The sequence below is a fragment of the Acanthopagrus latus genome, chromosome 17 (assembly GCF_904848185.1).
Source record: "Acanthopagrus latus isolate v.2019 chromosome 17, fAcaLat1.1, whole genome shotgun sequence".
NCBI lineage: Eukaryota > Metazoa > Chordata > Actinopteri > Spariformes > Sparidae > Acanthopagrus > Acanthopagrus latus.
The window spans coordinates 25,386,979-25,399,196 of NC_051055.1; the positions used below are offsets into that span (position 1 = coordinate 25,386,979).

The 12,218-nt window shown below is 38.2% G+C and overlaps 1 protein-coding gene across 14 annotated transcripts in view; it reads left to right on the forward strand.

Moving 5' to 3' along the window:
• The window catches only part of LOC119005785, a 66,121-nt gene extending 53,931 nt beyond the window's left edge, over positions 1-12,190 (forward strand). For 10 of the 14 annotated variants that reach the window (XM_037073724.1, XM_037073722.1, XM_037073727.1 and 7 more), the window contains 14 exons: positions 832-1,120; positions 1,442-1,485; positions 1,634-1,916; positions 5,050-5,093; positions 5,311-5,596; positions 6,244-6,287; positions 6,392-6,465; positions 6,659-6,873; positions 6,991-7,244; positions 7,624-7,752; positions 9,661-9,808; positions 10,036-10,065; positions 10,593-10,636; positions 10,862-12,190. In XM_037073724.1, the coding sequence (XP_036929619.1) occupies positions 832-1,120; positions 1,442-1,485; positions 1,634-1,916; positions 5,050-5,093; positions 5,311-5,596; positions 6,244-6,287; positions 6,392-6,465; positions 6,659-6,873; positions 6,991-7,244; positions 7,624-7,752; positions 9,661-9,808; positions 10,036-10,065; positions 10,593-10,636; positions 10,862-11,125 (2,148 nt within the window). In that variant the 3' untranslated portion in view covers positions 11,126-12,190. The remainder of the gene's footprint in view (positions 1-831; positions 1,121-1,441; positions 1,486-1,633; positions 1,917-5,049; positions 5,094-5,310; positions 5,597-6,243; positions 6,288-6,391; positions 6,466-6,658; positions 6,874-6,990; positions 7,245-7,623; positions 7,753-9,660; positions 9,809-10,035; positions 10,066-10,592; positions 10,637-10,861) is intronic. The other 4 variants (XM_037073725.1, XM_037073730.1, XM_037073732.1 and 1 more) reach the window with 4 other exon arrangements.
• Positions 12,191-12,218: the final 28 nt, after the last annotated feature.

Genomic DNA, 12,218 nt, shown 5'->3' on the forward strand with positions numbered 1-12,218 from the left:
TGAGGGCCCTGTGATGAGCTGGCGACTTGTCCAGGGAGTACCCTGCCCTCGCCCTGAGACAAGGCTGGTATTGGCTCCAGCAGCAACACCCCCATGACCCCATGGAAAGGGATAAGCGGTTACGGACAATGACATGACATGATATTTTGATGATGAAATAAATCAATTGAGTAATTTTTTTAAAAGGGATGCTAATCGCTCTCTGGTTCCAGCATTTGTGAGGATCTTCTTCTTCTCTCTGTTTTGTATCATTGTAAACTGAATATCTCTTTTCCTTTTCAAGGAAATTTAAAGGCTTCACCTTGAAATTGTGATATGAACTTTTAACAACATTTATTTATGTCATTATTTTATCATAATTTGTATGATTATTTTTATTACGAGTACTCGTTTAAACATAACAGTTTTATGATATGATATTTATGATACAGATTATGATATTGAAGATTATTGTGAATGATGGTAAAAAACAAATGATTTATTTTCATCTGAAGGTTTGTCAGAACTGAGGCATCATTCAGTTTGTTCTTATGTTCACGTTAGGAAACTCTCCAACAGGTAGAATAAAAAAATCATGAACCTGTAAACAGAAATAAAATAACTGTAAAAGTTAATTAATTTGATTTTATAAGGACGAAAGAACTGTATACACATAATAAAAACAGTTTATGTGATCAATTGAATTATATGTGCTGATGAAGAAGATTGATGATATTGATTGATATTTTTTAAACAGAAAGATTGATGAGATGTGAACAGAAACATTTGTCATCATCCTTGCTGAGAAATCACACTTTAATCTCATGAACATTTTTTCTCTGAATTTAACAGGTGGAATCGATGGAGTCTGTTATAGAGCTGCTTTTGGAAACACTGAAACATTTGAGTGTTGCAGAGCTCGAGGAGTTTAGAGATGCCCTGTTGAGTCAACCTGAGTTCCACAGACACTTCTTAAGCACCCCATGGATGTGGCTACAGACAGCACACGTGCAGGACACAGTGTTTTTAATGGTGCAGATCTGCGGCCAAAAGTGTTTGGAGATGACAAAGTATATTTTAATGATGATGATGAGGACTGATCTGGTGCAGTGGTTGTCCGACAGAGGCTCAGGATCCAAAAGTAAGACAATAAAGATAAAAACATGTTAAAATCATGTAACTGGTAAATAACATGTCTTGAGTTTTTAAGCTTTGTGTTCTGTTTACTTTATAAATGATAAGATTCATAATGTAGAGAAGACACATTAGCTGTGTACAGAATATATTACGACTAAGAGAGTGGGTAGAAATGACAAAGTATATGTCACTGTTGAGGAAATGTAACTGTAATTTGTAAGTGTATTGTTTTTTTTTTTCATAAGGAAATATTGCCTGATCATTTTTATTTAAAGCTGTTAGACCAGTCATCAGTAATGAGTGACTTTTTACCCTTTTTCTGCAGAGAAACACTCTGCAGATGAACATCGCTCTGCACTGATCCACAAAGTGAGTAATGTCACATCTGACTTTATACAACACAGTATTCCTTCAACAGTTGCTAAAAATGATCATCATATTTAACATTTTGAAGACATATTTGTATTTGTCCCCAGTTGATTAAATAAATGTCTCACAAATGTTTTGATTATTTCAGGTAGCAACAATTGCAGCTGTTCAACAGCTGCTTTTAGAAACCCTGAATAATTTGAGTTACAAGGAGCTCGGGGAATTCAAGGAAATTCTGCTGTCGATTGTCTCCAAGAAGGTCCTCCCAGATTCATTGATGTGGAGTTACAGAGCAGACAGAGCGGATATGGTGAATGAGATGGTTCACACCTACGGCCAACAGTCTGTGGAGTTAACCTGGGAGGTTTTAATGGTCATGAAGAGGACTGATCTGGTTCAGAGGTTGTCAAAGCCCAGCTCAGGACTCAAAGGTAAGACTAAGAAGACAAAGTGTCTTATGAAGGTCTAATAAATACATTTTATATTCCGTAATAACAAAACGTAAGGGATGGGCGTGGATCAATGAATCATCAATGAAATAATCAAATCAACAACTCAGACTGTCTCAACAAAAACTGAAAGTTACGTTTTAACAAGGTCAGTATTTGTTTCAGGGCTTTTGCATTGGATTGCTTTAGGTTGTGAAGGTGCAGCAAATTTTTGTATCTTTTTAAAGTAAGTGAACCTTACTTGTGAACAGTATTACTTTGACCACCATTATCTAACTGGATATTCTCTGCCAGTGACCTCTGCCTTAGGGTGGGGGTCTGTCGGGGCCAGGGGTTGGAGGATTTCTCTTCTCCTCTCTCCGTTTCTGTAGCTCATTTGTTTCACTTGCAGGACTTTTTATGTGCTTGTATATAATTGCTGTGTAACCACTGTATCTTACAGCCGTTTCACAAACTATACAACTTCACGTTGTTTCATTTTCTGCCTGAAAATATAGCCACACGGCGCGTGAGTGGCGCCAGGCAAACAATCAAGCAAGCAGGCTCAGCCAGCAGCACAGAGTCACGTGAAAGTACAAAATCAAAACACAAGTGTGAGGAGGAGGAGGAGCAAAGTGTGCCTGCTTCGCGCTGTGACAGGAGCAGTACTTGAAAGCAGCAGCACTCACACAGACACAGACAGCCAGGTCGCCTCTTTGATAAAACCACAGCAGTGCATACAGGAGAGAAACTGAAACTAAAGTATCAATCTCATTACACTGATATCGATCAATATCATTACCAACATTTGTATCAATATTATCGATATTTGGATCGATCCGCCCACCACTGCTGAACACAAACAGATGAAAGACAGCAAGATGGAGCAAGACAGTGAGCCAGAGTCAAAAAAATAACTCCACGTGGCGTCTCTAAGAGCTAATGAATGTTCCCCCAGAGCTGCTTGGATTTTTGGTCAATACAAAAAGACTGATTGATTTACTGATGGAGGGGTTGTCCAGGAGTGCAATAGCTGAAACTTTAGGGGAAGCAGACACAAAAATGTTATTTTTCAAAAATGAAACTTTATTTTAAGATTCACAATTTTTAAAAAGCTATTTTATATATTTTCACTATTTTACTTTTAAATGTAGCCCTTCTTTTCCTTAAAGACAGAAGGAAATAATACAAATGTACAGTGTTATATATCTGTATAATTAAATGTTAAGTGACAATAAATATTGTCAAAATGTTTTTGAAATATTCTTTATTTGATTTGACAGTTTGTCAGTTCTTGATTACATGCAGATGTTGATACAGCTACTAGGCTACTTCAATATACACTATATTACCAAAAGTATTCGCTCACCTGCCTTTACTCATTCTATGAACTGAAGTGCCATCCCATTCCTAACTCATAGAATTCAATATGATGTCGGTCCACCTTTTGCAGCTATTACAGCTTCAACTCTTCTGGGAAGACTGTCCACAAGGTTGAGGAGAGTGTTTATAGGAATTTTTGACCATTCTTCCAAAAGCGCATTGGTGAGGTCACACACTGATGTTGGTCGAGAAGGCCTGGCTCTCAGTCTCCGCTCTAATTCATCCCAAAGGTGTTCTATCGGGTTCAGGTCAGGACTCTGTGCAGGCCAGTCAAGTTCATCCACACCAGACTCTGTCATCCACGTCTTTATGGACCTTGCTTTGTGCACTGGTGCACAGTCATGTTGGAAGAGGAAGGGGCCCGCTCCAAACTGTTCCCACAAGGTTGGGAGCATGGAATTGTCCAAAATGTTTTGGTATCCTGAAGCATTCAATGTTCCTTTCACTGGAACTAAGGGGCCAAGCCCAGCTCCTGAAAAACAACCCCATACCATAATTCCTCCTCCACCAAATTTCACAGTTGGCACAATGCAATCTGAAATGTACCGTTCTCCTGGCAACCTCCAAACCCAGACTCGTCCATCAGATTGCCAGATGGAAAAGCGTGATTCATCACTCCAGAGAACGCGTCTCCACTGCTCTAGAGGCCAGTGACGGCGTGCTTTACACCATTGCATCCGACGCCTTGCATTGCACTTGGTGATGTGTGGCTTGGCTGCAGCTGCTCGGCCATGGAAACCCATTCCATGAAGCTCTCTGCGTACTGTACTTGGGCTAATCTGAAGGTCACATGAAGTTTGTAGCTCTCTAGCAATTGACTGTGCAGAAAGTCGGCGACCTCTTTGCACTATGCGCTTCAGCATCCGCTGACCCCTCTCCGTCACTTTACGTGGCCTACCACTTCGTGGCTGAGTTGCTGTTGTTCCCAAACGCTTCCATTTTGTTATAATAGAGCTGACAGTTGACTGTGGAATATTTAGGAGCGAGGAAATTTCACGACTGGATTTGTTGCACAAGTGGCATCCTATGACAGTTCCACGCTGGAATTCACTGAGCTCCTGAGAGCGGCCCATTCTTTCACAAATGTCTTGTTTCACAGTCTGCATGCCTGAGTGCTTGAATTTATACACCTGGGGCCAGGCCAAGTGATTAGAACACCTGATTCTGATCATTTGAATGGGTGAGCGAATACTTTTGGTAATATAGTGTATATCACACTGATTCAAATGTGGAGACGGTGCAATAGTTTAATTGAGATATTAAGTTGACTGTGTTAACTGTGTAATAAGTTTCATTGTTTAATTTGTCAAATTTCATTTTTATTTTGCCAAGTTTCATTTTGTTAAAAGGGGAGGCTTGGTAATATAAAGACTTTTTGATGAAACAGGAAATGATTTATACTTATATTCATTTTTATTTGATTCATTATCATTTGTTGTAAGTAGCAGAGAAGAAAATAAATCTGTCTTCCAATGCAGTGCATCTGTAACCTAATAGTTATTTTTGTGGTAGAAATATCAGTATCAGTACTCAGTATTGGAAAGTACACAAATGAAAATATTTGTACTCATAATCGTACTTGCTCTTGGTTTGAAAAAAATGAAATCAAATCATTTATAACCTTGCCCTTAATATGTGAAACTGCAGCCTGAAGTGGAAAGTGGGAAGGGAAGAAAAGTTCTGCTCTAATATAAAATCTGGCAGTGGGTAACTTATCACAGCATGCAACATATTTTCTTTCCTCTCTCGTCAGACAAACACTCTGTGGATGAACACCTGTCTGAACTGATGCAGAAAGTGAGTGATGTCACATCAGTCTGACTTTACACAACACATTCATTCATTCAATACGATTCAGGTTGAAAATCCACTCTTTTAAAATGTGATGCAAATTAAACACATGATTTAAACTGGATGGCTCTCACAAAACTGATGCTGCATTCAGGTGAGCTTTGATATTATCCACAAACACTATCGATGAAATCATATCCCTTTGTTTATGTGAATTATTTAGGGAGCAACGATCACAACAGACAGAGAGAGGCTTTTGGATGTGCTGGCACAGTTGAAACAACAGGAATTCAAAGAATTCAAGTGGTTCCTGCAGAAGAGTGACATCCTGACAGGCCTCCCAGGCATCCCACGTCACCGACTGGAGGAGGGAGACATGTTTGACGTGGTGGATCTGATGCAGCAGACCTACAGCCAACAGTCTGTGGAGCTGACCAAGAAGGTTTTAATGGACATAAGCAGATATGATCTGGTTCAGAGGTTGTCAAAGCCCAGCTCAGGACTCAAAGGTAAGACTAAGAAGACAAGAAGTATCTCATAAATCATAATGAAATAATCAAATCAACAACTCAGACTGTATCAACAAAAACTGAATGTTGTAAGTTTAATGAGGTTAGAATTTGTTTCAGGGCTTTTATATTGGATTGCTTTAGATTGTGAAGATGCAGAAGTTTTTTTTGTTTCTTTTTAAAGTAAGTGAATCTTTTTAAAGTTGATTATACTCTTTTTGATTATTAGATTATAACCATCTGAGTCAATTTTTGTTTCTTTTCTCCTCAGAGAAACACTCTGTGGGTTTACTGTCACAGAGGAGTAAAGAAACGGGAAACATTTTCTCAAAATTTGGACTCTTTCTCTCTTAGAAAGTTTTTCAGATCAATAAATTGATTCTCAAAGAAGTTTGCCCTGATTGGTCATAGGTCTATCCCATTGCATCCAGAGGCATTTTGTCTTTGCCCATTGATAACTTGATCCTTTGAAATGGAAAATGTGCAAAGAGATTCCAGACTAATCAGATTTAATTAGTTTGGGGATGCCTGGCTAGCAGATCTATGTGGAATATCATGTTTTACCAGTAAACATTATCAGAGGTTACCATAGAAGTTTATATATCAACATAATGTTGTTTAAAGAAAATCCTATTTGTCTTCACAAGGTCCTTCCAGAGGCCTCGAGCATGAGGACATTGGGAGTGCTATGGTAATACCTTCTGTTCATTAAATTGTTAAGTTTATTTGTTCATTTACATGATGCTGGAAAACAAGTCCTTTCCACTTATTTTCTAAATTGATCTTGTTCTGCAGCAGGACTCCAGTGACTGGACTAAACTTGAACCTGAAGTGAACAGTACAGATGCAGATGAGGCTCCAACTTACAGGTAAAAATAACATCATAAATACTGTGTCACAGTAAACTGGAACTAGAGGAAATATTAAGATTGGTTCTTGGAATTTATTACACAAAGAAAACTAAAATATTTCTGTGTGCTGTTACTGGTTATATCAACGCAAATATAAGGCACATTTATGTACATTTCTTGCATTGTCCCCCAACTCTTTTTGCAAACATAGCCTTCAATCTGAGGCAGGAAACTTTGAGTGCAGTGTCTCTGGTTTGCGCTGGGTCTGTAAGGAGAAGGTCAGTTTTAAGTACCAGTTTTGCTCTTGGGAGGAACCTATGGAGAGGATGAAGAGCATGAAATACATGCTTGCAGGTCCCCTTATTGACATTACAGTCAATGCTGGGAAGCTGGATGAAGTGTTCCTGCCACACTGGATCTGCATAGGTTAGTGAACATGAAGAAAATAATATATTTCTAAACTTAAAAGTTCTGACAGCATGCGTAAAAATCTAACTAAGTCTTTTCCTCCTCACTGATCATGTGTGCTTGTATTTTGTGCAGATGACAACCCTGAAATTAGACACAAGTTTGCAGTCCTACACATCGATGACTGTGGAGACGTTGTGGAAAAAGTGGCTGAGGTCACATCGTCACATGTCAAGTTATCAGAACCAGTTTTTTCTCCACGAGCGGTCCTGATGAAAGTCGGCTTTCCTGTGAAGATAAGCTGTGATGTGTTAATATACTATCGACCCAACACACCATTCCTCAAACTCCACGTGTACCTGATCCCACATGATCCTGCTCTAAAACAGGTTATTGAATATCTTACACTCATGCATAACATATTAAGAATTGAAATGGTACCAAAGCCAACAGTGGAGTATTGGTGCCGGTGTTGGAAAATAAAAATAGTGAAAACACAAGAATGGTGTCTTGATATATCATGAGAAAATTATCAAATAAAAATGCTGATGTTTTAAAACTAAATTTAACATTAGTTCTTCTTGTTGTTATTATTATATTGACATAATTCCTCTTGAATATTCCGAAAAACTATTTTTTAATCATTACTTAAATACTTTTTATTAAAAAATATGTTGTGTTTTTACTGAATGTACCTTAAAACACAGATGACAGTGTTTGCTGCTGTATCCGTAAGAGCTTTGGCTTATATTGATTTTTTTTCCCTAGGCGCTGAACAAGAAGAAATTCTCTGAAGGATTTGAACTAATCCAGAAGTCACGCCCAGACATTTACCTGAAAATGCAGCAGGGTTTTAACCTCGGAGCAGACTTGGACACTGCCAGAATTCTCCCAGAGGTAAAAGTTGCACTGTCAGTCTACAAATCAGTGTACATTGTGAATTGTGGTTCACATCTCTCTATAAAAGCAAGTAATCTCTGTCTGTGTGCGTGTGTTCCTCAAATAGCTCTGCAGATCAGGATCAGACTGATGTGAGAGTTTCAACATGGCTGCTGTTCGGTTCAAGGGTGTGCAACGTCGAATTTTTTTGGACTACAATGATACCGTTAATAAATTACTTTATAAATGCTTTAAGAATTCCGTTAGCATTGTCAACCATAGCCACCATAGTCACATGTGCACCAGAGCCAATCACTGCAGAGCTCAAACCCATGACACCCCTTTAGAAACAAGCAGATTTATCCCTGCAGGTTCGGTCCTGTTCTGCGCATCTAAACTGACTGTTGTGGATTAATGGGACAAAACGAGTACAGACCGAGTCTGTTCAGGTCTGAGGAGATCTGGGTACACAAGGTCAACAAAGCAGAATCTGAATCTTCTGCTAGGCCACCCGTACGGCCCATCTCCCGAGTTGATGGATGCACCGGCAGGTCCAAAACCGGACTTATGGTAAATAATTAAAAAGATTCGTTCACCGAATCGTTCAGTGCTCTCCAACTCCCTGAACTGACAAGCAGCCAAACGATCGTCATTCAGTTAATAATTCAGCCCTGAGGTTCACGTTCACTAACTGATGGACGTGGTGCAATCATTCGCAGAAGAGTGGCATACTCTGAGTGGTATACATGCACTAAAATTACTACATGGTGAAAGTGTCCTCTATGCGCAGTAAAATCACTTAACATGATGCTACACGGATGTTAGCAACACAGCGCTAATTTTACGGTTACTGAACGTGAATCATCTCCTCTGCCCTGGCTGAGTGAGAGACACAGCGCCATTTTCAGCACAGTACCTGTGTGAAAAGTGTTTGGTTTGTTGTGTTTTGTATGTAGTGTAGTCGTGTTTTTGTGTTGTGAGTCAAAACAAGGAGGAGATGCTGAACGTGGAACAGGAAGGAATGAGCTGAGGAGTCCTGCACTTAAATGTAAATAGTTACATATAACTTTGTAAATTTCAAAAACTTATGCACAAATTTAGCAAACAACAATTTATATTTGCATTATAAGTAATAAAATTGATTCGTTAAACATGTTTGTGGTTTTCACAGTAAAAAATCTAACTTTTTCTTACTCTGATTTTATGTTATTTTGTGATTTTAGGTCCACAGTGTTAATATAGTATGTCAAAATGAAAAAAATAACTGTACAGTCACACGTGTGAGGTTGTGCTGAAAATAATTACATCAAACAAGGCAAGGTAAATAGTTTTTAAGGTGAAATAAAATCAAAAAGTAGTCAAAAACAGCCGATTATATCCCTGGCGTCCCATCTTCAAACACAGCCTCATTTGGCAATCCATGAAAAAACAACTTAACCTCCCACTTTTCTATAGGAATACATGCTTCATACGGGCACTGCACTAGTGTGAAATAAAACAGTTAAATTGAAGTTGGAGGGAAGTCTGGGTGTCCCTGCTCAGACAGCTGCCCCCGCGACCCGGTAACGGATAAAGCGGTAGAAGATGGATGGATGGATGGATGGATGAAGTTGGATTTTTTTCTCTCTTTTTTTTTTTTAATGTTTCTCACTGTGACACATTGTCATTTCTCTAAAAGATAAAACTAGAAGTATCAATGTACAGTGACTAGGATGTGCCACCAACTGGGCTTTCAACACTGATGTTTAGTTGAAAACTGGATTATGTTTCTTGTGTCACTTTCAAACCTGTTTTGAACATCTTTCCACCAGTAACCATTGCTTTTTAAATGTCTTTTCTCATGGAAATCTGCTCACTGGAAGGGGAGCAAACACTGCCACTATTAACTCACTCACTAACTTTCTCTCCCTTGTATGTTTTACACAGAGAATAACCCTCAGATATGATAGCCAAGACCCAAATTTCTATGAAGTGTTCATTGAGAAGCCAGGAAGGAACTTCTACCTTAACCTCTCCCACATAAGTAAGAGTGGACAACGGTATGAACAAGTATGGACCTGTGAAATTCGCAAAGGTTGGTGTCTATTAGACAATATTACCGACACTATTTGAAAATGATTATGCATTTTTTCTTTAAATCACCGTTTTATGTCGAAAATAGGAGCAACAAATGAAAAAGAGCCAAGTCGCGTTTTATGTCCAAACAAAAGTATATGAATATGTCTACCGACCCCTTTTGAAAACATCCTTTTTCAGCTTTGGTTCTATCCTTATTTTGTTCTTTTCTGCATTTTTTTTCAGATGACTATCAAAACTGTGCTCGTTTAGAAGGTAAGATGTTGCATATGAAGTTTTTTTTTTTTTTTTTTTAAACCGTAGATGAGTAATGAGTGAAGGATCTTTTTACTACAGGCTTTAAGCTCTATCTGGTGCTGTTTATGTATTGCTCATTTTTAAATGAGCAACAAAAATAGACTGAGATCAGCTATTGTTTATATGGCAGACATTTATTTGAAGGATACACGAGTTTACCTTTCTTCAACGGGGTCCTTCACACAAATACATGCAAATTACTTTATATGAAACAGAGAACAGCTCCCCCCGGCCTGGGCAGTTCCACACCCGCTTAGGAAGTGGCTGCCTAAAAAGATGTTTAACACTAACGCCACATTGATGTGTGCTATTGATTGTGAGCTCGGCTTTTATGTGTCCCGTGCTTTAGTGTTAAATCTGGCAGTTGGGGGTCTTTTCACATAAAGTACGTGAGTTTCACAAATTTTCCCATTTGTGGGACTAATAAAGGAATTGTGAATCAATCAAGTCAATTCTGCAACGTGTTTTCTTTCCTCTCTCATCAGACAAACATTCTGTGGATGAACACCTGCCTGAACTGATGCAGAAAGTGAGTGATTTCACATCAGTCTGACTTTACACAACACATTCATTCATTCATTCATTCAATCAGATGCAGGTCCAACATCATCCACTCTTTTAAATTGTAATTTAAATTAAACATGATTTAAACTGGATGGCTCTCACAAAACTGATGCTGCATTCAGGTGAGCTTTGATATTATCCATCAACGTCAAAGTGAAATCATATCCCTTTGTTTATTTGAATTTTTCAGGGAGCAACAATCACAACAGACAGAGAGAGGCTTTTGAATGTGGTGGCACAGTTGAAACAACAGGAATTCAAAGAATTCAAATGGTTCCTGCAGGACAGTGACATCCTGACAGGCCTCCCAGGCATCCCACATCACCGACTGGAGGAGGGAGACATGTTGGACGTGGTGGATCTGATGCTGCAGACCTACAGCCAACAGTCTGTGGAGCTGACCAAGAAGGTTTTTCAGAAAATACACAGGAATGATCTGGTGCAGAAGCTATAAGACGTCAGCTTTCATTGAATAGATACTGGCTGGAAATCATCCACATGTTGAACTGATGAATTATGACGCAAAACAAAATGCAACTACTCAGGTACTACACAGTACTGCGATCTTTAGCACAAAGGAGGAGGTGTTGATGTATGAGCACATTATTCAGAGTTTTTTATTCATGTCAGTCAAACTGAATTTCTAAAGTTTTTAAACTTGAATAGTGAAATTATTGTAACTTTTTTTATACAGGAAAACAATGCAGCAGTCAAAATGTGCTGCTATTATTTTCAAGCAACAGTGTGTGAAAGTCTTATAGTCAAACGGTTATGAAGGGAAGGAATGCATGCACATAACAGTGTTTAAAAAATGACATGTACAAATGGAACAAATGCTTCAGAAATAAAAAACTAGCGTGTCAGTTACAGAACATCTGGGGCCAAATGTGTAAACTAAACTGTGTATTCAGGTGTAGAAATCTGTGTACAAACTATAGATTAAATCAAAGACAATTTAAGAAAATAAAAATCACTTTTCTTTTGCCAACTTGCGACATCACACTAATACTAAAGGTGTTTACGATGTGTACCAGTGTGCACATTCTCAACCGTGGATTTTTATACATTTGGAAATCTGTGGAAAGTAGCATAGATTAATTTTTTCGCGAAGAAAGTCAAATTCAAACGTGATGAATTACTCTTCTTCTCCTGTGATTCATGTTTTGAATCATTTGAGGTCTGTGATCTGACTTCATAACACCAACCTAAATAAAACAATAAAAATTGGTCATTGTTAATAAATTATGTACAGTTTTGACCTCAATGTATTTTTTATTCTCACGTTTATTATATATTTTTTATTTTTGTCTTTTTATATTACCTTATTTTTGAACTGTACATTTGTCTTGAACTTTCTGATGTCTTACATAAAGCACTTTGAAATGCCTTGTTGATGAAAGGTGCTGTACAATAATCTGAATTTATCAGGCAGCCATTAACTGTTTGTTGAACAAGGATTGTTCGAAATGTTTTGTATTTTAAGATTTGCAATAAATTTACCCGATTTCTCTGTGAGTTTAAGAGTGATTGAAATGGCCTTATAATAA